At 39.4% G+C, this 25,668-nt stretch overlaps 2 protein-coding genes across 6 annotated transcripts; one reads left to right on the forward strand and one right to left on the reverse strand.

Moving 5' to 3' along the window:
• The first annotated feature begins 1,063 nt into the window (after positions 1-1,063).
• On the forward strand, positions 1,064-7,581 carry LOC111266534 (uncharacterized). The gene is made up of 5 exons (XM_022844077.2): positions 1,064-1,607; positions 1,851-2,030; positions 2,180-2,417; positions 2,681-2,879; positions 3,082-7,581. The coding sequence occupies exons 1-5, from the start codon at positions 1,068-1,070 to the stop codon at positions 3,152-3,154; spliced, it is 1,230 nt and encodes a 409-aa protein (XP_022699812.2). The 5' UTR covers positions 1,064-1,067; the 3' UTR covers positions 3,155-7,581.
• Positions 7,582-10,051: 2,470 nt separating this feature from the next.
• LOC111266540 (uncharacterized) lies at positions 10,052-16,610 on the reverse strand. 5 transcript variants are annotated; one of them, XR_015313502.1, is made up of 6 exons: positions 15,558-15,712; positions 14,094-14,161; positions 13,666-13,737; positions 13,435-13,499; positions 11,828-11,902; positions 10,052-11,687 (listed from the first exon to the last, which is right to left on the reverse strand). XR_015313502.1 is itself a non-coding variant. In XM_086970945.1 (6 exons), the coding sequence occupies exons 1-5, from the start codon at positions 15,755-15,757 to the stop codon at positions 11,841-11,843; spliced, it is 306 nt and encodes a 101-aa protein (XP_086827071.1). In that variant the 5' UTR covers positions 15,758-16,610; the 3' UTR covers positions 10,052-11,687; positions 11,828-11,840. The 5 variants fall into 5 exon arrangements, 2 of the variants coding, with proteins under 2 accessions (XP_086827071.1, XP_086827070.1); XR_015313501.1 differs by lacking the exon at positions 15,558-15,712 and adding an exon at positions 15,364-15,521; XR_015313500.1 differs by lacking the exon at positions 15,558-15,712 and adding an exon at positions 15,364-15,516 and having other exon boundaries at positions 10,052-11,603; positions 13,435-13,548.
• Positions 16,611-25,668: the final 9,058 nt, after the last annotated feature.

The following is a 25,668-nucleotide window of genomic DNA, read 5'->3' on the forward strand; positions in this document are numbered from 1 at the left end:
AAATATCCATCTATATATATAGTGGGCTATTCGTCGTAACATATAAGTTTATCCACTGCTCCTGACACTAGACGAAAGTTTGCTCTTTCTACAACAAACCAACACGCTCGTCACGGAAAACAACAGCGCGTCGTTTTTGATATTTGAGCTAAAATCAGCTATTGCCTAAGCTTTTTACACTGGACGTTCCATTATTGCCATTTTTCATGCAGCTTCGGAAAAATCTGAGGAAAGGTTTTAGAAGGCAAAAAAGATTCTCAATGAATGATTAAAGTCTAGAGGGCCGAAAGGTCCACGAAAATGGCTCAAAAAGTTATTTTTAGTACACCTGGATTTTCTATACAGAAACTGACATTGTTTATCCGTTGCTAATTTGGTCGTCCAAATAAGCTCCAACAGTCAGATTTTCTGACGCATGGCGCTTTTTTGCACCTTTTAAACTTTTTGGCCGCTACTATATGTTTTAATTTCCTACTACCAAAATATTTTGTATGTAGCGTATGTCACTAACGCTTTGACGAGTCTACACCCACAAACATCACTCAATAACAACATGTGCCATTAGAAAATTCTCTACGAATTAAATAAGAAATATTTTAAAAATGAGATGGTTCAAATTAGCGTTCTAGGTCCCAAACTGAAGCTGTTGTCGTGGTTACATTCAGTAATAATGACACTCAAACTAAAACTTCTCGCACATAGAAAATATGCTGTAGGAATTTGTTTTTGTTTAAGTATGGTCTTAGAAACAAAGTGTCCTTATATTCCCTATTTGATGTTAATATAGGCGTCTTATGTTACTCGTTTGAATATGTACATGTATACTTCATCCTGTAGCGTGTCAATTTTCATTATGCAAAAAATGAAGCTGGGAGGTTATATATTGTTTATATGTAGTTATTATTATATGCGTTCGCCTAGAGCCAAAAAGCCGGCTTGACCTCTAGGTATATATATATATATATATATACCATATATATATATATATGTATATATAAGTATGCCACTGTGTATTTGTTTCCCCGTTTTCAATGATCCACGCAATGATCTATCATTTCAATTTTGTGATGCAGGTGGATCCACTATTTGGAAGCAACTCGCGAATTCTCATGGAGCAGCTCGGCCAATTGCTACCACAAACGCAGTCACACCTTATGACGGGGTCCCAATCGATGGGTGGAAGCGTTCCTGGTCAACACGGAGCATCCGTCTTACCAAACACGTCATCAACGTCTGTGGCAGGAGCCGGGGCGAGCGACTTTAGTTCAGGCTTGGCACTTGGACACTCTGGGCAGGCATCCTCGCATAGACAGCAAGTAGGCGCTCAGCAAGATCTGCAACAGCATCAACCGCAGATGCAACAGCAGCAGCAGCAGCAGCAGCAGCAGCAGCAGCAGCAGACTGCTGCTCAGCCAGCGCAAGCAGCACCACAGCAGACAGGTGCAACTACGGTTCGGGGAGCGGTCCCGGGGACGGGGGCCGGTCTCGGCCATGTTATGGTTACAACCGGCTCACAGCAGCAGCAGCAGCAGCAGCAGCAACAGCAGCAGCAGCAGCAGCAGCAGACACAGTCATCGCAACAACAATCGACACCTGTCAGTCACAAGGTAGTACGCAACGTAATTCAACTAGCATCATTGTCCTTTAAATTTTAAACAGGAATAATTGAAGATAAATTTGAATTTATAACCCAATTTAGTAGCGAGAATACATACAACGGTGTAAACATGTATAAAAATCACTAGGACAAGGTATTATATTTCATGTATAGGAACACATGGTACTTATGAATTGCATAGCTTGGTTTGTTTCGCACATTGATCATTCTCATATTTAATTGTTTTTCGCAGAGTGAAAGTAGCAAGCTGAGGAACTTCGGCTCGTGGTCGAGTCTTGCATCGGGCGGTAGCGGGGCTCACAATACCCCCGGCGCACAGGGCTCTCTTAAAAACACCGGCAGTAGCAGTAATTCAGTCATGATGAACTCTTTCCAACAGTTCAAGAAACAAGCCAAAGAGAAAGCTGACAAGGTAAGCATGGATAGTACTCGTTGCGCATGGCTTTATGCGGTTTTGGACGTGTGCGTCAGACAGTTCCAACTAATTGCCCATTATAACTGATTTTATATTTATTACTGATTTTTTATAAATCACGTTTTACTTGTATGACGACGAAATAGCAACGTCTGCTAGACGAAGCAAAGGAGAGGAAGGACGCGGCGGAACGCGCGAAGCAGATAGCAGGAGGCGTTGGTTCTATGGGGTCTCATTCAACCCAACTAAGCAACATGGGTCAAAAAGGTGATGGAGGACATTTCGGAGTCCATTCGCCGGTCCAGCATCACCATTCAAGCCATTCTCACCATGGCATGCATCATTCGCATCACTCACTTCATGGACCATCATCTGATAATTCAGGTACGTAGGCTACTCGTTGTGGCCCCTGCTAATAATTCCATATATTTTCGTTCTCATTTAGTTTGGTCCTTCGTTGAATGCCCCCTTCGGAGTAAGCCTACACTGTTACGCTTTTTCAGCTAAGCAGTAAGTACTCTCTGTATATTTGATTGCTCTCTAATGAATATATTGAAATATTTCTGTCCTGTGAAATGTGTCGTTGTGTAGACGGCATCTTAAGTGGAGTATTAATCCTTTGATTTTGGGTTCTGGGTCGTTTACAGGTGGGTCTGGCAGCAATAGTCCAGCCGCGATGCGCGGCGCACCTTCAGCGACTGGAGGCGGCGGCGGTGCTGTACAGAGTGAGGCTGAACGCGAAAAACAGCGTCGACGAGAACAAGAACGGCGGCGACGAGAAGTTATGAGTGGACAAATCGATATGAATGCCCAGAACGATATCATGACAACCTTCGAGGAAATGATGTAAATTACGCACAACATTAGCTACATCTACTGCAACAATAATGGCGATGATGGTGGAGACAACAACAACAATAGCAGCATCAACTATAGAAACAAGATGAACAATAATAATAAGAATAATGCTAATAGTAGCAAAACACCTATAATACGATAGCAATGAAATAGTTACCTTATCCTATAATCCCTCACGTTCTCTACACAGAAGTACCACTCGTATCCAAAATGGCAGGACGACACAGATTGACAACAACGAAGAAAAGAGGAATCAAACATAAAAAATAAAGACAAGTTCAGCACAAACTTGGCAACTCCATGAAACTGCCATAGCAGCAACATCACTATCTCCATGCGCGAATATCGAACAGAGACGTGAATGTGACCGAAAGGAAAGAGCAGAGCTGTGAAAATGTTTTAATAATAATAATAGCAGTGGACAGAATGAAACAGACAACGACGGCGACGACGACGACGACGACGACGACGACGACGACGACGCAGAATTACAGTGAATCATCGCGCAAATAACGATGGGGTGAGGATCAATGAGAGTGAATCATAAAAGCGAGGCACGTGGTCAGTTAATAAGGACCTACTGAATATTGAAGCAAATTGATTATTCAAGAGGTCGATGAGGTAAATCGTGAGAGATGCACGGGGATGTCCATCCATTTAAGTTATACATAGAAAGAAATACACATATATATATTATAGCATCTATATATACACATAGCGTATTCACACACGCACATACACATTGTCCGCCATCTTGCTGTGTTTATCTCGTACGGTAAGCAGACGACTGCAACAACTGATATTCAAATAGGGGAGAAACAGACAAAGAGCGGAAAGGGAGATTACGCGACTAACGTACTAGTGTGATAGTACTAGCGGTAAGTGAACGTCGAAGTCGATAACAAGTCAATGATCGACAATAAGCAGTAGTGCATCCTCCCCATCCCTGCTTCCCAGATTCCAACTTTTATTGCGAACGTTTCACCGTGAGAATATATTTAAGCTACTATAATAATGGTTACTACCGTCAAACCGTCAACGTCGTTGTTAACAAGCAGTTAATATCAGCAACGATATTTGCTAAGCCCAAATCGGCTTCCACGGAAATTGGTCCATTGCTATCTACCTGTGCGTGTATGCCAGTAATATGTGCTATGTGTGCATCAAAGATGTACACGTATGGCACGCACGCTGCTGATAGTGATATGTGATCATTGTTATTCGTGGGGACGTTTATGTTGACAGACACCCCCGCTTATCTATGGAGTAGTTCGGGCGGTTCTCGATGGTTTTGGGAGAACAGTGGATTGTTTCGGTGCTGAGGGTTTAGACTTGTATATTCCTTTGAATATTTTAGTGCACCGCTAATCGCCAGTTGGAAAGTAGCACGGTTTTGTACTACTTCAGCATGGCAGGAGATAATGTACGAGCAAGTTATCTAACTTGGACAAAGATCGGGGTTCGAAACTTTGGAAATGTTAGCCTCTTAGTAAAATCTAATGCTGTTCTTGGTTTAGCTTGATCAATCTTCAAATTAGATTCTGCAAGACACCCTATTGCACAGTCCAGTCCAGTAATTCCTCTCGGGATTGAAGAATGTTAAAACTTCATTACGGGAGTATGCCGGTGATTCGATGTAAATGGTGATACCGATTAATCGATAATACTAATGAGTATTATAGAAAAGAGGACAGCAATTAGTTAATAATAGATCCCGATTGATAAAAAGAAGAATACAGGAGAGAGAGAGAGAGAGAGAGAGAGAGAAGGTGAAAAAAAAGTATCCATGGAGACGCCATGCTCAAACGCTACACACTTAGGGCTGCACGTGAGAAACACTGATAACTGCGACTGCGGAAAGTAACGACAGTGAACAAGGGAACAGACAGCAACGGAACGTTCAGAAAACTTATAGGTAGATGATAAACTTGTCTGCGGAACGGCGCGGTAACGTTTTCGTAGTCGCAAGTTAGGATCATCACTTCCGTGACACACACAGACACAAATAAACAAAGAAAAAACAGATTCTTTCTTCCCAGCAAAAGACGTAGATCCCCGATATTAAGTGACGATTTGATTAGAAGAAGCTGGGGTAGCTCTGCTAAGTGCGGGGGTGTGCGAACGTCGCTTTAAATATTCTACTTGGTCGTGGTTACTATAACCAGTACCGGCTAAGTAACAATGTTTAGAAAAAAAAATGTCTGCTGACAGCGCGTGAATTAACACAGATGCGGGGCAATGCTGAATGAGGCGAATACACTTACAATACAGTAACAGGAAGAGAGAAAACCCACAGACTATTAACAACCGTAATAGTCTTTAGTAGTGTTATTGAGGAGATATAGTGAAGAAACAGAGGGTATATGATAACAACAACAGCAGCAGAACAATCTGAGCACGACAGCAGCCATTGCAGTAATAATTCAAATAATAATGACGCTTAAATATAATGCCTATTATAATTACCATCTATTATTATTAAAGAAAAAGTATAATGATAGAGCGGGGCTACTAATGACTCATCGCAGCTTTTCTTGTTACAATATAACTATAAAATATCATTATAGCAACAAAATATCATGGGGCATCTCTAGTAATGATGAAGATGATGACGGCCGAAGCAATGGATAATTATATGATTATTGTGTAAAAATGTTTACGCAAATGATTACAACTATTGATATTTTTTTTGCCGACAATTTGGAAGAATAATGATGCTACTATAAGCTGGGTTACTGGGTTCATCGAAGAGTGACCACGGAACGGGAAAATGATGATGATGATGATCGAAGATTATTCAGAGTAAAAACCGCAATGTTTAGTTGACCCTTTAGACGCGAGTAAGCGGCTGATAGCTGATAATAATTCTTATTGATAATATGATTAAGATGATTTTCGATGATAATGTTGGTCATAGAAATAATAACTGTAATAATACTGAAAAGGCTGGGATAAAAGTTTGAAGTAGGGAGAATTGCGGAGATGTTTGATCGTAATATGCGATTGTGGTCGGTTTCCGAAGACCACACCGGAAGGAAATATATGTAGAGAAAAACACAGAAAATGAAATGAAAAATTATACTGACTATAATGATGATGAAGAACATGCAAATCAATGACAATAAATAAAGTAAAACATGCACGATGATGATGATCGGGGGCGGCATATAAAGTACGCGGATGTAACATGTAACAGTAATAATAATAATAGTAATAAGCCTCCTTTACGCTACGTTCTACACGCCCCAATCATTTCGTCGTCTTCTCGTCCTATTTTCCGCTATACCTTAGCTAGGCCGATTAGTTCCCTCCACGGCTAAGGGACAAGGTTTACGATAAACATACGCGATGAACCGTGTACACAGTTCGTTAATCGTTGTGATGATGACGACGACTATCATCATCGAAATTAATAGAAAAAACACCGAGCAGCAATAACGGCATCGTTTAAAAAAAAAGTATCGGATATGTTGCTATGTTAAATATGGAAATCTGTCGAAACTTTTCATTCATACGTTAAGAATTATCTAATTAGATACCTAATTTCACAGTGACTAGTTATCTAGCCCATGATTAAGTGGGCAAAAGTTAGAAAGCAATGCCCCGTCAACGCAATGCAGACCAGATAGTGCTAGTCTCTGTGTGTACTGTGAGGTAGAAGTCGCTTTTCTAGCTGAAACTGTTTACCCGTTTCATAGCTGCTGTTATTATTGCTGCCTCTTAAAAATGTTTCTAGATGTACTGTTGTTTTTTTCTTGTCCACAATTAACCACATAGGGGAAATCAGCTAACAACAACAACAACAACCAGTATGTTGCAATGAGATCGCGGTAGACGGTCTGACGAGAATTGACAGACGAACCTAAATGAGAGCACCAAGCGGGTCCCCGCTAATCAACAAGCGTGGAAGCGACTAGCGGCTTAATTGTACATAGACATGTAAAGTGTAAGAAAAGAAAATGGAAGAAGTGAAGACTTAGGGGTTGATATATAAATATACAGCTAGACTAGATAGATAAACAGAAGGATTAACTCTAGGAAACGATGTATTGAGTAAGCAGAAAAGTGAAGGAAAAGACGCAGTGGCAGGACAAATTAACAAATAATAATTATGGTGATTATGACGACGGCGACAACTATGATGACGATGATGATGGCGATAATGACAGATGCAAAGGAGACACTGTACTTTTTGTACTTCTTATCGTTCGTTGCTGAGTTTGGCAGAAAAGAGTTTGGCGAAGTTATTAAATAAGGCAGCGGCTAGAGGATCAGTCTGTTAGAGGATGGGAATGTAAAATCGTACTAATTAAAAAAATTCCGTCTAGTATATATATATATATATATGTATATATATATATATATACATACACATATATATATAAGTATTATACATCGTAATCGTGACCAGGCTTGGTCAGTGCATCAAATGGATATCAACCAACGCCAAGGCTAAGATATAGTACGGGGATCAATTGTGAGGTACCCCAGATAGCAGGGCTGTCCCTTACCGGCTGATCCCTCTTGTGCGCGCTAGGTGATGATGAATTTTATTTATTCAAACTTAAACAAAAAATCTACTTTTGTCGGAATAAAAAAATGATGAAATGCCGATGACGGTGGACGGGAAGAGAGGAACGCTGATGAAAAACAGAAATAAATGCCAAATGAATTTTCAAAAAATCTATAACGAATGTTGTTTGGTTATTCCAAAGAAAATGAGACTCCGCGATTAAACGTGGATTTTACATCTTACGCAATAAAATGTTAAAGATGAATATCTTTGCTTAGGTACTATATATTGTTATATGTATGCAGGGCTGGTGCCATAAAGGCTAAAATTTCAGGAGTTTTACAGCTTGCGATATAGAGGTTATTCATAATGTGTTACCCACAACAGAACTTTACCTTCCGAGGATAAAAGGTTGCCCTGCTGGAATGACATTTCATGATGGTCCGACGATCCCGGCTAATTATCAAGCTCCGCTGCTAAACAAAATAGTTTCTGTGAGCGTTTTCGCTAGGTAACAAGGTACCTGTTTTCAGAAGCCCTGTAACGATATTTGCCGGTGTAGATGATTCCTCGTTTGCACTTTTTGCCAATGTAGTTATGATATAAATTGTAATACGTTGAGACTAAGTGGTGACAACGTTCTGTTGACCTGTACGAAATCGAGCTTATGATGCCCCAAAGACTTCCACGTCTAAGGGTTTGTTGGAGCAGTGTGGAAGAACTAACGATATGGACACCGCTTTTCAAAGCTTACTGGGTCGTACATAGGCCTGTAGGGGTTTCGTACGCAAGACATGGCTTCTCTAGATAACAGCGAACCGCAATGAAACGCCTAAAACAGTCTTTAAATATTTCGTTTGCAATTTATCCGGACGGGTTTGGCTACTAATGGGTGTATTTGTTCCTTGATGTGAAACGCTGTAAACCTGCAACATGGCGCAACTGTAGTTCATCTTGCGGACGCGAAGGAGAGCACTGCGACAAGGATTCCGCCTTCTTGTGATGTCATTTGGGCAACTGGTTTCATTTTTATAAGCGTAACTGTTTTTGTGAAATGCATTACCGTCGGAAGGGGCATTTCGTCTAGATAGAAGATATTAAAGGGGTATAATTTTAGGTTTAATTTAAGTCCTGAGACTCTCGAAGAACACCGCGTCTGCTTCCTTATCAAACCTTATCGCGCCTACAAGGCACATCTTTTTAGCTTGCCGCGAAGAGAGTCGATTTTGCGTTGGAATACAGTACGCTTAAAAATGTGGAACATTTGGGTATTTGATACACCTGTCGTCAGCATTGTGCAGCGTCACCGATACGCTATCGAAACCATTATTTTACTGTGCTATTAAAAAGAACTGTCAAGTAAACCGAAATTCAACAAGCACGCCTGTATAAATATAAGAAACGTGATATTTGGACCTTTAACGGATTAAGAATTCAACAGAAGTGATCGTCCTATGGTTATAATTCACTTCTGACCTACGGGAGTAGGAGGCAGCTTAATTGTTCTAATTTCTCTCTGTTATCAGCAATCGACGACATTTTTGTTTCATACAAGTTATTTCAAACTTGTATGAAACAACTTGTATGTTATTTCAAACACTAGGTCGTAGCACGCCACCTCATCCTGGCCTATATAGTTTCCAAAGTAGGTTTATAAAATGTAACTTACTCCCAGTTTTACATTGAGCAGGTAGCCTTGGGCAAACGAAACTGCGCTAGAGAAATGAGACTTTATCCCTCAACAAAAATTCGAGGAAATGCGAAGCGGTACTTAACTGTCTTTTATAGACCCATTTTTTTTAAATTTACTCAAATAACATAAACCAATAGCACCAATCGTATCAAATTGTATATATTTTTAAGAGCTTTGCTATGAGCAAGTACTGAGGCCCTTAACTCCTATTGTAAGGCTAATTTTTGATTTCGATATTGAATAGGTTCTACAGGAAAATACGCAGCGATATAACTGTATATATGTACCTGCTGAATCTTCCTGTAGACCCATATTTAAGATCTGAGCAAGAATTATTGATCCAAAAGTTCTCACTAGACATATCGATATCTCATTGTAGGCGTATAGTACGAAAGGTGACAACTGATGCCTAACTTCCTTCCAGGTTACCACTTAGAACCGGTTAACTTATCTGTTTTTCGACGAACTGATAGTTTCTATGTAACTATCCGACCAAGTGTTCTAATAAAAAAAATGTATGGCTTATATCTAAAACACGAAACCCATTGCTTTCGTATTACTGGAAATATAAATATTTGTGTAACCTTCTACCCAATAGACGCCTTTTGCATATAGTGAATAATATTAATAAAAGCCAAACGTTTTCTGTAATCGCGTAGCTATCTATCAGAGGCTAGCTAATAATTAAATTTTAAGTATACCGGTAAAACGTGTCACCTTTGTGTCAACATCAGTCGAACGCAATTTTACCGTAAACTGGTCCTGAAATGAATATTCGAGCATTACCAAGCGGCATAAAAGATCGAAGCTCGGAACATAATGGTTGACGGGCCGATGTTCCATTTACGTTATCAAGCGTTAGGTTATACACTCTAATAAATATTACAGAAAACAAACGTTCTATACGTGGCAATATTTCTATAAATATAATAACGAAAAACACAACTGGGCATATCATTAAGGCGTCTATAAACTAATGCTTTTTGTTTATTCCAGACTTCTACTATTTTAATATATCATATCTAGGACTTCATATATATGCGCGAGCAGACCTGCGTAATACGAACCTTCGAAAATATCATAATGTTACGCGGGGATAGTACATAGAATTCAACTAACCCTGAAGTTTCGCAGTGTTTACAACAGATGCTCGGTAGATTCAGTCTTAGCCTTAGAACGTTACATATGCAGTGTGAAAACTATCTTTCGGTATAGTAAACGTCGTTTCTTATTATAAACAGTCCAATACTTAGTAGCGATACCTACGCTCCAGGGGCCACCATTGGCCAAGGTTATTTCAAGTTTACACTTGTGTTATTACCAAGAACTAAAATGCCGGAGATGTAAATGCGAGTTTCATTTCCAAGGTACCCAGATATGACGTATATAAATTCGAACTACTGGGAAAATTGTCCTCACACACGCAAACGGTTTTCCGTCAGGGGTGGACTAATTAGATCCGTCGATTTGCTGACCACCTTTTTATGGCTCCTAACATCTTTATAAAACGAAATGATTACGGATGAGGTGTGAAAGTTGGATTATTTTGATTCGTACAATGCAATCTAGAGCAATCGGCAAGCCGTATGTACGTATTTTTCGATCTTTACACCGGCGTCAGAATATTTTTCTAATCGATCCGATCCATGTATCTATGAAATCAAAGTCGATAATATAAGTAACCAGCTGAAAGGCAGGCTTGTGAAAGGTTCAACAATTATATCGGCGTTTGGCCTCACATATATATATATTCATTAAACTTCGTGCCAGAGCTATTTACTTTGGTAATGCATAATACCTTTCCTGTAAGATTCAACCAAGCGCTCAATGTTTGAATGACCGAAAACATCCATCTGATTGCTTAATTTGGAAAATGTGTGATCGTATATGATCTAAATCTATTTCACCCTGCGTAGCTTTTAGGATCCAACAACGGTGCATGTAGGTATTGCAAGGTCTTCAAAACAAAGCTGTAGCTACCAATGCACTCTTGTTTTTCCATTGATCTTGGGTTAGACGTATTACAAATTCAGCGGTTTCAGTAGCGGAACTCTATTTACATTCAAACTTTTCATCTATGCATTTCTAAAACTAAAAAAAAAAAGGTAAAGTTCGTTTGAACGGTGCAGATGAAAACTATAAAAATAGTTTTATTGTAATTGTAAAGAAACCAGGGCCGTAAAGGCAATTTGCATTACATTGACGAAGTTAGTATACAATGTTCATTGGTCCTATCGTTGCCACACACTGTTTTCAGTGCTATACTACGTTGCTTTTTCGGAACAGAGAATCGTGATCGGGTGTCAATGATATATGTAGAAATTTTAACTACTGCAGGGAAGACTAGTAAATTTCACACGCGAAGATCCGGATATCGGATATGTTATTATATCGGATTGTCCTGCTTGACTGCGGGAAAGAAACGTAGCAGCTGGAAAGTAACCATTTGTGCTCCATCTTTCGTCGATTTAGGTTGAACTTCACCGGGAACCTCTGTGCCTGAATTCTGAATGGACATCATGGGTTTTGAGTTCTTAAGCTTGTGTACAAGGGTCATGAAACTTTCCAGATGATCGCTCTGAGGGTCATCCTACAGAATCAAAGAGATACTTGTTCGTCATCATTGCGACCTGAAGCTGTTACTCTTATATTTGTTCCACGTGCACTTTGTTTTCAAATCATCTGTGGTAATATGCATATATATATATATATATACAAAAACGTCTCTACCTTTGCAGAGGCTTCAAATAGTGGCATGCTGTGTTGATCGGCAAAGCGCTAGACCGCGTTTGTGCTCACTGCTACCTATAATGATTAAAGAAGAGAAATTACTATGTTAAAACCAATGAGTAGGCAGAATGTACATATATCGTGTGCCGATAACTTGAGAGGTGGAAACCAACAGCCCAACTCGAATGGATTCAAAAGCCTCTGACGGTGCTGATTTTTGTGATAAATCTATCCGGCTTCACAATAAAAAAGTAACGTCTTAATTCTGTAGAAAACTCTTTAATAGCGTATATGCACAACAATGGCCATTGATCTTTACGTCATCAGACTTAATGTAGCTAGATTTTCTTGAAAAATAGCACTGCAATTAGGATTAGCCTTTAGCTTAGCGTGTGTGCTAGCAGAGAATCATTCTCGATTCAGCAGTAGTACTACTCTTTTCATACCAACAATAACCAGTGAGATGAGTTCGTGCACTAAACGGCGCGGAATTTTCAAATAATACGCTAAATTAACCTAGAGCTTCGCACGTGATGCGATACATATAAGAATGTATGTAGGATATAAGTTTAAATTGATTGAACTGATTAGCGAAGGCGGGGGTGAACAGAGATTAGATAGAAACTCCGTGTGACGCAAAAGGTCGCGCACGTACGTTCTAACGAAATACTGTGCATGCAGTACAATTTCGCACTTATTTCCAACCAGTATTCGAGGAGGTTCATGTGGGCTAAGCTAATGCCTATCGCACTCTTCTATCTTTCGAACTTTCTAAACTTTCGAACAAACGAAGCATCGTAACCTCATAAACGAACAGCACGTTTCGAAATATTATAGTATGCAATACGTACTAGTTTGTAATAACACAGGTACAACCATCATTTAATAAGCAACCGTTGTCGAGACGGACTGTTCAATTGTGCTTTTCAGGCTGTCATATATGTTCAAGGAACAAGCACAGCAGCAATGCAGTCGGTCACAAGAATGGTCACCGAATACATTATTAGCATGAAACTTACTATTAAAAGTTATCTTAAACGTATGCAGTTTGTTTAGAAGCTTAAATATTGAAACGTTATCACGATCGAACTTTACGCTATCGAAAATCTACGTCCTATTATAAAAATAAAAGCTTCTTTCAAGAATCAATCATTCGGATTGGACGCGGTAGCTATGATTTATCAAAGTCTGACGATTCCAAATGCAATCTTATGTACATTTTATTCGAGTTTACTGTTCTGCGAAAATATCTTTAGGTAACAAAAATAGGTCGGAAAAACACATCAAAAGTTAGTTAATTTTAGTCAACTAGACCTCGTTGAGATTTTAAACAAACACTCACTATTCAAAATAAACATAATGTCAATATACAGAATAAAAATGTATACACAGCACGAAAGACCGTTTTTAAATCGTCGAATTTTTCGTTTGCATAACTTTTTCTATGTATACATGTTTACGCTCTCACCTCTTAAAGAACTTTAACTATGCGAAAGAATACGTGTGATTGACTGTTTAGATGCGTAGGAGCTGTTATGGACTAGCAAAAGCTTCTCGAATTCTAACGATGCAAAGCTACCAGATGCAAGAGACGCATAAACAGTTACCGGTAGTAACGTTGAACATACTTCTTCGGAATCGTTCTTGTCCAGCCGTGTCCCCATAACTGCAGCTGGGGGAGCAGACATTTATTTAGTTGCCATATGCTTGTTCTCATCAATCTACAACAAAGACACAGTTTTATTAAGGGCGCATCGAAACACGAGTGGGTATAGTTTACAAAAGTCTTTCCGGATATAGCATGCACGGTGACGAGACTACAAATGTCTTTTACAAACCTTACAGTTATATACCGGTTGAAAATGTTGTATGCACTTTGTTCGAAGCACATTACACGCCCATATCTCAAGCTGAAATTGAGCAACGGGTTAAACCGAGGACCTACCGTGATACACTCGTCATCCACCTCGACAATCCTTTCGCGAAGATCAACACCAATTGTGGCTTTCGTCTTTCGAGGACATCTACCTATAGCAATTATCTTGAAGATACGCTATTGACTCTCTGAAATCTCGATGTAATAAACAATATTACCATTTGTGCGCAGCTTCGTCTAATACCTTTTTCATACAGGCACAATGTCGATACTTAGTGATTTGTAATGAAGTGGTAAGAGAGCCTAGACATTTTGGAGAGTGCGGAAATAATTAGCCAGGAAAATACGGATGTCTTTAGGTGTCGAGAAGCGGACTTCTCACAGGCTAACCAGCAGTGAAGCCGTGGATTGAATAATATTTCTTCTCCCGCGCTGCATTCCGACCCGAACGACAGTCCCTTTACGTAAAATGAATTACGGTGATAAAACATTTATATTAGTATTGTTTACAACACATGTTGCTCTTTTGTGTGGAATACGCAAAATACCTAACCTAAAATCTCACTGGCATATAGGATTTTTAGAGATCCCTGTAAAGACAGAAGACTTTGTATCGAACCATTATCGATTAGACTTTTGCTAAACACAAAATCAAAAAAAAAAGCGACGACTATGTAAAAACTTTAAATAGCATATTCTCTTCACGGCGCGGTAATCAGATTTAACGTAGAACTGCGATATCGTTTTCACTAGGGAGGACGTCCTGTTTAATTCAAAACGATTCCAAGCACATGCCCGTAGGTTAGCATTAGTAGATTGGTGAATATTATCCTTCGTACTGTGCTTCTAAGTATACTTTCTCATAAGTAATAGCAGATAATAACTATAGCAAAAGACGCTAGTAGCTACATATTGTTGTGGTTATGGCCCTTACTAGCCACTTTCCCGCTTCTCTTACAGCTTCGCCAATTAGTCGAGGATCTATTAGCTACCGGTAGTGTTTGAGATGTACATTTACCTAATTTCAAAATGCAACTGAACCCACTGGATTCGACTACTCAATTCAAACGAAGCACATATATCTTTTACAGGTAATCTATATGTTTGTGTACGCAGCAATATAATAAGATCACACATACGAGTATGCGATAGAACCACAAAGATGCGCACGACACTATATAATACGCAACCATATCGCAGATCACTATTAATCGTTGCACCTATGCCCCCGTTACCAAACTATGTCCGCTGGTGTTGCCTTTAAAATTACTTTGAAACGACCTTCTTTGAGGTCTGCCTCTAAAATAAATTGCATATAACAGCTCCAATGTGGTAATTTGTAAACCCTTCTTCCCTTGCTCTCTACAGTTTCGTTTACCCGTAAACTGATTTAGAATATGGCATTTTTAATTTCTATTTGTTCACCATACCTACTGGACAGGGAAAATTCTATAAAACATCGGTCTGTAGTCTTATTGTAAATGTTACCCTTGTCAGCTTCAATCTCTACTACATTCGACCCATGACAAATTTAACAGTTCTTTTTTTCTAGAACTAAGCGGATAGAAACTATAAACCATGAGTAATTAAAAAATATTAATTGGTATGGAACATCGGTGGGACCTATCATCGAATGCAATATAAGAAACTGGTTTCTTACTATTTGGCCGCATATTGTCATGCTTGTCCTATATAGATAATCAGAATTCATTATTCTGTTTGATTTCTATCTTGCCAATTGCACTCATTATCAGTAGCGTAGCACCCATTTAAACATGTCCGGTAAGTAAAGGAACTCCCTCTAATTAGCAAATACCAAAAAAAATTGTTGCCCTTTGTTTTACGATGACTCACCCAAAAACATAGACTTTAAAAAGACTTTTTCTCTTTTCTGTAGATATATGTGTTTTTAGATTATACATAATGCATTTGGTACTCTAAGTATTTGGCAAAGTATTTGGACATCTGACTTTGACACTTAGCAACTGCGACAACGTACAAGCTCAACAACTTACGAAAATTCGAAGTACTGCCGTGTTATTTTCGAAAGGCATTGTTTACACAGACATAAACTGGCATAGTTTTTCCGCTGGCCAGATCAACACACGTACGCGATGCAGTGACACCACCTGAATAGATGGTCTTCAGAAGTGTCAAACTTTCCATATCGTACGTGTCGCTCTATTTATCTACTAGGGCCATTTGATCAACACAATGAACGAGCCGCGGCCGTTTCGAAACGAGTTGTATGAGAAGAAAGCCTAATCTTCAGTCAACTTTTCCATTTTTTGATGAAGTTGTTCAAACTCTTTGATCCGGAACGCCCAGATAACATAAATAACGGCTGAGTGAAAGAAAACTTTTATTGCTTTCCTACAGGTTCATCTGGCATTCCCGGTTTCCCCATTGTTAATGTCAGCGCACAAGCTGTTCTCTAAACAACATGTAGTTGCAGTAGTTTTTGATGACAGTCCAACGAATAGACCGACCTCGTATTATGGTAATAGCGACTATTAATATTAGGTATTATATTATACCGTTCCTGGACGGTATCGTCGTTTGTCTGTTGTTAGGGTTTCAAACTGGTGCAGTGTTGCCAACTGTCAAGAAGACAGAAATCCTTAGGGAAGGGAACGCTACGATCACGACTGTTGCTACAGCTAGCGCGACAATGTAGCAACGGGAACAACAACGGCAACAACAGTAGACAAGTGCATGAACAGCGTAGAGTGTAGGACGGTACTCTGTGGTTTTCTGCTAACTACATCAATGGATCGCCAAATATCTGCTCAGTCGTTTATTTTGAACGCATCGGCTCAGACAAATAGGCAGTGAGCTAGCTGTTTTTAGCCACCGTTACGGTTAAGCGGAGTGGTGGGGCCAGCGACGCCGCATAAGCACTTTGTAGTCCCGGTAGAATCCTTCATTTAGTGTATACTGCGTAAGACCTTAGTCCGCCTTATTCCAAGCGCGTAAATCGATAGTGTGCGTTGATTAAAGGGAGGATAATAAAAAAAAGTGTCATTGTTAATTGGAGAGAATGCTTGATTGACAGTGACTATATGACCCTTGTATTAACGTTTTGTAGGCGTTTTTACAATAATATTTTCTTCGCCTTCCACTGATATGTGTTGGCAGAATATAAACTGCCGTTGTGTGATAAGTGATTCACAACAAGTAGTTTAGAAGGCAAAACACGTGCAATATAGAAATGTTCTAGTAATACCGAAATTGGCGTAGCAAGTTATATGACTAAGTATGTAAAGATATAAGTAAATGAGCATAGGTTTGGGTAAGCCAGCTTTCTACTGCTGATGTCGTATGTGAGGCTTGTGATCTATGCTCAATGATTTCGATGGGGTTTTTGACAGGTAATGCTCGTCCTATAAACGAAAGGATGAAAAAAATTAGGCAAACGATAACATAATCGCGCATTTGAGTTTAGCTTATCTCCTACAACGGGCCGCTTGTAGTAGCGATCAAACGTTACTGTACTGCAACGCTTTGATCTTAAGCTCAATAGTTAGAGCATTATCTCACAGACATACGTTCTGTAAGTGACTGGAGTTTAGCATTTAGCCAGGCATAATGAAAAGAACACGCGCATCATCTATAAAACCGTCCAAGACGGATTTATTTACAAGATGGCCTTCTTTTATCTTTTTACCCTGTCAGGCAATTTTGCTTCAGTGTTTTTTCTTTTCTGAAAGTTCCTTTTTTTTTCGTTTTTCTCTGTGTTTCTAATGCTGACCGGCGTTGGAGGTGATTGGAGATGTTGGCTGACGGCGAATGGTTTGCTATCCCTATTTTAACTCTAATAGTTTGACTTTTTTAACGAATGCTCCAATATAAATCGAACCAGACTCTATTTTACCGACTGTGTTAGTGACAAGAAATTTATTGTGTTTGTCAGTCGAAGATTTTTGCTCATAATCTAGTTCAAGAAAAGAAAGCCAAGACATTAATTTTTTTTTTGGAAACCGCCGCTTCATCTGGAAAAAAACAGCTATTAGAATATATGTGCAGGCAGCGGGTTGAAGAGAAATTTAAAAAGACAAGCTCAATGAGATCAGCACCTAGGTGGGTAGAAGGTAAGTATACATTACAAAAAAAAAGTAGACTTTGATCGTCGTTTGATTAGAGGTGGGAACGATAATTAGATTTCCGTTATTCATACATAGCAAGACACGCAGATAACGACTATTGGAAGGTAAGCCCTATTATCAAACAATAATGGCTCCAAAACCTAGTGATTTTAAACGATAGCTAAAATCATTACAGCTCCACAGAATTGATACTTAGTTTTATAACTTCAAACTTTTTTTTACTAAATAATCTATTCTAACTAAAGTTTTATAACTTCAAACTTTTTTTTACTAAATAATCTATTCTAACTAAACATGTTCGCTGTCTAAAAGGGGCTTTGTCCCGTACCTCACTCCCATACCGTGGTTAAGTGTCACCTTAATATATCTTTGAACAGACCATACATATGCTACACATACTATGGGTGCGACTTAGAAACAACCAGCTTACATAGGGAATAAAACAAATACAGGCCGTCTGCGCGTCAGCAAATGATTAACCTCTGTGAACCTGTTTATAGGCTGGCGCTGAAGAATCAACCGAATATAACCCAAATTTGATGACGTAAACTTCCTGTGCATACCCCACCATAAGTGGGCCCTTTACGTGTACGAAATACGTGGTACAAGCCATTGCTAGACAAATAGTAATCTTAAATCATATTGCTAAAATATGTTGTCGCAACGTTTGTGGTATTTACGTTACGCAATAAGCAGTGTAATAAAGACCGCTCACAAAAAAAAGGAAGAAACCTATCACATTATTGGCGGTACCTGTTAGCTTTTTAATATTTTTGCGTTAATCACTGTTGTATTAATTGTTCTTTTTAGTGGTTGGTTTTTTCAGTCAGAATGAAAATATATAGAATCTTAGTCATTCTCCATATGATTAGATTGCTGCCCTTGTTTTGTGCGACGATTCCTTTTGACTTCATAGACAATAGTTTGCGAACCTCCTTATCTCTGCTCTTAAATAGTACAGATTTTGAGTTCCAATATTCGAATATCATTCACTAGGGTGTGTGTAACCTTATTTTTATGAAGTTACATAATTACTTGGCGACAGTCTCAAGCATAATATCAAGTTCGTTAGATCATAGGAGAAAATAGTACACCAGGTTCTATGTGAAATTACTTTATCCACGGCCATACGAATTAGTAAATAGGCGAGCAAGTGAACTTTTTTTCATTAACATTTCGTATCGACTTTACGGCTCCTGTAACGTGTCTGTGAAACTAATGTGATATACATACTGGTGTCATTATTCCACCAATAAATTTGGTCTCTCGTAAATGATCCAGATTATTAACAGGAGTATATATTTCTCTTTTTTTTTTTTTACTTCCTGGTAACAAAGTCCGTTTTTCAGTTCAAAGTATCGCTGAGGCCATGTTTGCCCAACCCTTACGTATTTTTCAACCAATCAGTTGTTTATAAGTACGTCTCATACAAACAATTCCCGTTAGAATGAACAAAAACAATAGCAGCTTTATGCAGCGAAAAACCTCTGGTTTCGATCAGTCAAGACAATCCGATAATCAAACCTAACATGATGTTTTCAGAGAACCTGTGGCAAAGTGCTACATGGGAAGTAAGCGTCTCTTATCAAGACCGATATTAATCAAAAGAGCACTACTAGAGTTCCGTAAAAACATAGTATTTTTTTTAACATATGACAGCTGTTAACTAGAGACAATCAACCGCACTCGTCATCCCTCGAAACACGAATTACTGGACGGATGGAAAAGTAAAAGTGATACGCAAAGATTTCTGTGCCTAACTCACTGGTCCTCCGCATGTCTATTTTCTTCCATGAAGTAATAACATTCTGTGGATCAACGGGTATCAATTTGATATAAAACAACCGCATTTAGCATCTATTCAAGTTGACTGAATTACGTAAAGTTCACAAAAGTGACTGATTATTTGTATTTAACCGTTTTTAATCCAACGAGGTTTTTATAAGGCATACTGAAACGATAATGCTGAACGTATCCTATACATATAACATAATCTTCGTTTGTATATTCTATGCAGATACGAAAACTTTAATACCCCTCGGCGTTCTTGGTTACTCTCAGTTTCAAACCTAATTCATATTGGAACATGAAGAAATTAGTAATTTTAAGAAGAGAGAGCTCATTGACCTTGCTTGTCCCTGATGATTACTGAGGGTAGGTATTATCGATTGTGACATTACGGGTAAGGACTCATCGTTTTCACAAGTCCCTTTATGCAGATGTATCATAAAACATTATGAGAAAACACTTTGTAAATAAACTTGATCTGACCTTATTTATCGTTTACAGCTATTGCTTCATTACTTACCAACGGAAAACCTCTCTGAGTTGTTCTGAAGGCAACGAAGAATTAATAATTGACCTACAAGCGGCGATTAGCAGCCAAACAAAAAAAAAGTAAAAAAAAAAGCAATTCACACTTATAAATTCGGCCTGTAATAGACGTTAACTAGACACTGCATACAATAGCATGTGAAAGAAATTATTATATATCATCTCACAGTTTAGAAAATTGCTTCGTAAGTAAAAACATTTATTAACAAAAGTGTATGATTTCTAAAACTACTATAGAGGTGAACTTGTGCTTAAAAGGCCATCAAGTTGGTATTTGCGTTAACGCAAGTCCGCATTAGCCAGGATCCGTGTAGTCTCCTAGAACTCCGTTATTATTCAATAAATCTATTCAAATACCGCTAAAAATGTAAATGTCAATTTGGAGTTAAGAGACGTATGAACGACTTAGTATAAGTTACTCGAAGCTGGAACTTTATCTAGTGAGCGGAAATAGTACCCAGGCAAACCAGTACTATATATTAATACTGGTACAGAAGTATATATTCAGCGTAAGGTCGAAATACTTTATAGGCCAGCGCAAAGTACATGGATTAAACTCTGGGTTACATATTATTCTGTTTCAGCTCCTAAACCCAGCCTTCTTTCAATGTAGACTTATCTGTTCGGTGTTTACTATGATAAAAACAACATGATTCCAATTGGAAGACAATCTTTTGTAAAGAGCAATAAAGAAAGCTTTTGAAATACACTATTGCATAGGAGTTATGGCATACGCATGGAAAGGAGTGGCCGTAATGGAGAAAGGACACCTAAGGTTTAGTTCAAAAGTGGATGCATTGCCAGACGAGAGCCCCCGCTGCATTAGTTACGCTTTATTCCACCACTCCCCACCTCTGCACCTTTCGTTTATAAGGCCATTTCAGGTTTATCCAAGGTCAATGATCTCGAGGTTATCACACCTACATCGTGGCCGCGGATAAGAGTAACAGAGCAGAGTTTAGACGCTCTGTTTACTTTCAAATATTGATAATTCGTTCGTCGCCTTATCCTACGTTGATTGTCCGTTTGACTAAGTGACCCCGACGGCCTTTGGCCAACGTTAGGCTTTACGTGTTGTCTTGCTAATAGACAGAGCAAAGTCTTTGCACATGTCTAACCTAATGAAAGGACTGAGAGATAGGTTAAATTAAAAATGAAATCGAAAAAAGCATTCGAATGTTATATGTAGCATTCATTTCGAAGCAAAATAAAATTAAAAATACTACTGATGTTTCCTTCTACGTGCTTAACGCTTTGTCTACATATAGATTTTTACTTTAGAGATCTATAAAATGCATTGCTCCACCAACTATTTATTTTGAATTTATCTTTCTATAGATATACATAAACTTAGTTTATAAACACACATACACACAAAGCCTTCTTTTTTTACTTTTTTGAGGCTTTCTTGAGTGTTTAAAGTCTTCCACATTTCTTTTTATCATGTCATAGCCATCATATCCTCATGACGCAGTAGTGGTAACATGTTTACCTATTACTAAACTCACAGTCACGTGGGGTAGTTAAGGTTTGTGCAAGAAACGAGGTACAGACGCGCTTCGCTTCGTGTCGTAAATAGCCAGCCGTTTGAAACGACCTAATGGCTGTACAAGATGTAAAACTATTTATTGTTACCTAAAAAAAATTCATGCAAGTTTTTTGTCCTCTGCGACGTTGTATTTTTATATATTTTTTCGAAAGTATCTTAGAATCGTAAATACAAGTATCAACGTTTAAAGGAGCAGTTACTTGTATCTCGAGATGCAGTGTTATAAAAGAACTATTTTTCGTCACAATCAAAGCGAAGAAAACGTATTGTCAGCCTCTATTTTACTGTATTTATGGCATGGTATCCGCCATCTGCCATTGTATTTCAAAATAGAAACGAGAATATCTACTTTCTGCCATTATTTTCCATCATAAGCTCCATGCCAGCGCACAGCCAATGAACACGTCTTCTGTGAAGAGCATGGACAAAGACTAATAATAATAAAAAGCATATTCGCTCGGCAGATTCATACTTTTTTCTTCTGAAAATAAACTCTTCAGAGCTCCTGCTTAATTTAATCTAATTTAAAGTCGTTACTGCCGTGCGAATAAGATCGAATCTTCACATAATCCCCAGTACGACCCTTCCATTGAAACGTAGAAGGAGTTGAGAATTGTTCGGCCTGAAACATAGTTTTGCTCCCGAGCTAGTTGCAATCGTCCGATGACCTTATCGTGTTAACCCCGTCCAGCTGTTAGCTTTGACTGTTGTCCTATTACAGTTTTCGCGTTGAAGTTCTTCCACCATCCCGCTCACTGAGTCTGTTCTATACCCTTCTAACCTCACCAATTTCTTGGTCCAGATACTGCCTTACCATGTTCTACACATTCTGGCATACGAGCAGGTGTATTGTACGCCTGTGTGAATTATTCCCTCGTAATTAAGCCGTTCGCCATTCGCTACCGCTGGGTCGTTTCACGATTGTGGTTAATATACTCAGATCTCAAGCTTGAACTAACATTAAATCTGAAAAGTACATATCAACATGTAAATGTGGGCTGAGAAATTAATCATCGAGTAATCATTGTAAACAAGTACCAATACCTACAAACATGTTTAATGTTTATGACTAACTACCCAAAAAGATAAATTTCCCTGAGTTGGAGGCTATGAAGCTTTTTGGTACGGTTTCTTACTTAGGTAATACGTAATACATGTGTATGTCTTTACAATGAGCCTCAAAATAATGATAACTATTTCGTCATTACGTATAGTACATCGCGGACGGAATATGGACTGCTAACAGCCTTATTTTTAGTAAGTAATTCTCAGTTGCATCTGGAATAGAGTAATAATAATAAACAGTCAGGAACAAATAGACTATCATGTCGCCCTATACAACCGAGATGGATGCACCGTGTCCAAGATGTCGACACAAACCGAGAACAGCGACGTAGACGCGAATTATTTTTTTAAAACTAATAGTGAACATGAAACTATCGATTACCATAATCGTACTTCGAAGTTCAACATGGGAAGGTGTCCTGGAAAACGGACATCGCGTGATCAGTATGGTGCCTGCACAGGCCACAGGTTCCACTAATCAATCATCCATCAACCGCCTCACTTTCTACTCAGTGGCGTGACCGTACTTCAAAATGTTTTATTTGAAAACCCCTATAAATATATAAGTATTTTACTGAAGATATTACTGTAGTTTGAAACCACTTGGCCCTCGCGTCGAATCGATCGGCGTTTGCGATCTCAAGTGGGCGTAGAACTTTGCAAAAGTTAACCAGTTTCGCGCAAAAGTCTGCTTAATTGTTCTAGAAAGACTAACTGTTGCTAGACCAAAGCAAAGCTGACCAGCGCTGTACGAGACCTCGATCTATAATGTTTGCTCAGAATGTTTCTCAACCATTTGCTCTATCGAGAATTAATGTGATCAGAAACAGGCATTGTGCCCGCATATCTCTCGACCGGTTTTTCAAGCAAGCTACATAGTGTCGCACAAAGAAGGCTTGCGCTCTAGTACGTAGTCATATATCGCTCTGCCCGCTTTTCTGAACGAAGTCAAGCTCGATTCAATATCGAGAGCGAAAGGGGTTTAACGATATTGACCGGACGACTAATAACTAAAAGTTGATAAAGAATTAAGTTGATACAAAGCTTGATATTGTTTGGCCATTGCAACTCACAACTCTGCCTAACGTTTTCCACAATTGTTGACGGTCTACAGATGGACCGGAAGTGAATAGCCAGCACTTACCAGTGTCAATGAATTTCAGTTTATATCATTTGCATTGTTTGCTTTTTACCACCAACGAAGGGCATCGCTAATTAAAATAAGCTAGCGCTCTACAAGCGATCTGAAAAACTGGTAGGAACTATAATATGCTAATTAATATAGTCTATAATATGGAATTTAATATGGTACAAACTTTTGATCGGTTGCGAGGTCAAAGTTACTCATTAACGACTTCTCCATTTGCATTCAAGAAGGGTAAAGGTACTGATCGATTCAATGTTATACTATGAATCAGTATGAATTACTGTGAAAAAGAAGTAAATATTTATTTAGTCAGTCGAATAGGATGGACAGACCATAGCTGGGTCAAACAACTGTTGGTGTTGCCTGTCTAGAATTCTTAATTGAAATAAAGAAAGTTGTTATGATTTAGAAAAAAACCTATGAAATCTTTATTGAAACAGTGTGCTTAACGGCACAAAAAAACTTTGCAAATTGAGTGGTACGCTGTCCCTCTACCTCCTGCTTCCCTTGTCCTTTTTCCCCTGTGCTCTCCATCTAGCAAGTCAACAATAGCAGCAGCAGCAGCAGAAACAATATGGAACTATGAAAGCAAAAGAAATGTTGTTTGATCCGTGCTGTTTGTTGTTTTTTCTTGTTGACAGAGTTGGCTACGCGTGTGTAGCAACAATAACAATAGTTATTCGTTCCCTACAACCCCCACGACTCCGATGTGGAATCGAACGCTTACAATACGCAGAAAGGTCTACGATTGCAAGCGAGTTCGGCGCTGACGGCGCCCTCGGTGGCATTTTCAAGAAACAAATTGGGTCCCTTTGGGGCCCCTCTCTCTCTTCGAGCCCACAACGGTGGTCTTGCTAACCGGTAGCCTCCTGATGCTATCTCCCTGTTTGTGGCAGCGGCGGCCAGCCAAAGACCAACCAGCCTGCTGCTCGGGGTGAACGACCTCTGAGGAGGAAGTCTGCGGTCATTCACCCCTGGCCGCCGGCCGAGAGCGGTCGTGTGTTAGTAAGCTCCGTGGGCGACGGACGTTTCTCGGCACAAGTTCTGCGAGTTTTGTCGGTTTTTCAAGCGAATTTCGTGTCAAGGACTGTCGTCCTGAGTGGCCTGAAGCGTCCGTACAGTCTCCTGGCTAGTAGCACGATCGTCGAAAGTTCGTAGAGCTCCATAAACGCTGGCTAGAGAAGCTAGAAAAAAATCGCTTGCTAGGCGCAACCAGCTATCAAAAAGCGCGTGTGGCCATTGTGGCTGACCGTATGACCGCAAAGGAGTGCACCATACAAAAGCACCGTTGGTCCGACGAACGAGCTACTCGTGATAGCAGCAACGGTAGTAGCCGTATATGTAGTGTGCGTATTGTGCTGTTGTAGGATAAATCTGCTGTGGTGTTGCATCGTAAAGTGCTTTTGGCAAGAACCAACCAACCATCATTGGCTTGAATCGGCTGTTTTGCGCTGCCGAGCTTCACAGGAGGCTCCGTATGTAGACTGTACGTGAGCGGATACGAAGTAGGAGGCGTAAAACAACGAAATCTAAGAGTAAAAAATCGGTGAATCAACCACCCGAGTTGGCGAATAGAGGTCTCCGTAAGCGTAAATTAACAGACGCCTACAGAGAGTCCATACCTAGCTTGTTATGAGGCACGTCGCATATCAGTGAACTCAGTTCAATGTGCAAGAGCCAGGGGCGCTACGGCGCCACAGCCATCCGGGGCATTTCCCCCGGCACAGCATCCGGCGTCCGCTGATCTTTCCACTCTCGTTCTTC

The sequence above is a fragment of the Varroa jacobsoni genome, unplaced genomic scaffold (genome assembly GCF_002532875.2).
Source record: "Varroa jacobsoni isolate VJ856 unplaced genomic scaffold, vjacob_1.0 scaffold_1095, whole genome shotgun sequence".
NCBI lineage: Eukaryota > Metazoa > Arthropoda > Arachnida > Mesostigmata > Varroidae > Varroa > Varroa jacobsoni.

Bases quoted from the DNA above. Each gene is read 5' to 3' on its own strand.
- LOC111266540 (XM_086970944.1), bottom strand. From the start codon at position 15,414: ATGAATTCTGATTATCTATATAGGACAAGCATGACAATATGCGGCCAA. The intron at 13,500-13,665 runs GTTTGTAAAAGA...CTGCTCCCCCAG, and splicing joins AACCGGTATATAACTGTAAG to CTGCAGTTATGGGGACACGG. The intron at 11,903-13,434 runs GTAACTGTTTAT...TAATCATTATAG, and splicing joins TATGTTCAACGTTACTACCG to GTAGCAGTGAGCACAAACGC.
- LOC111266534 (XM_022844077.2), top strand. From the start codon at position 1,068: ATGCAGGTGGATCCACTATTTGGAAGCAACTCGCGAATTCTCATGGAG. The intron at 2,031-2,179 runs GTAAGCATGGAT...ACGACGAAATAG, and splicing joins CCAAAGAGAAAGCTGACAAG to CAACGTCTGCTAGACGAAGC. The intron at 2,880-3,081 runs GTAAATTACGCA...TTCTCTACACAG, and splicing joins ACAACCTTCGAGGAAATGAT to AAGTACCACTCGTATCCAAA.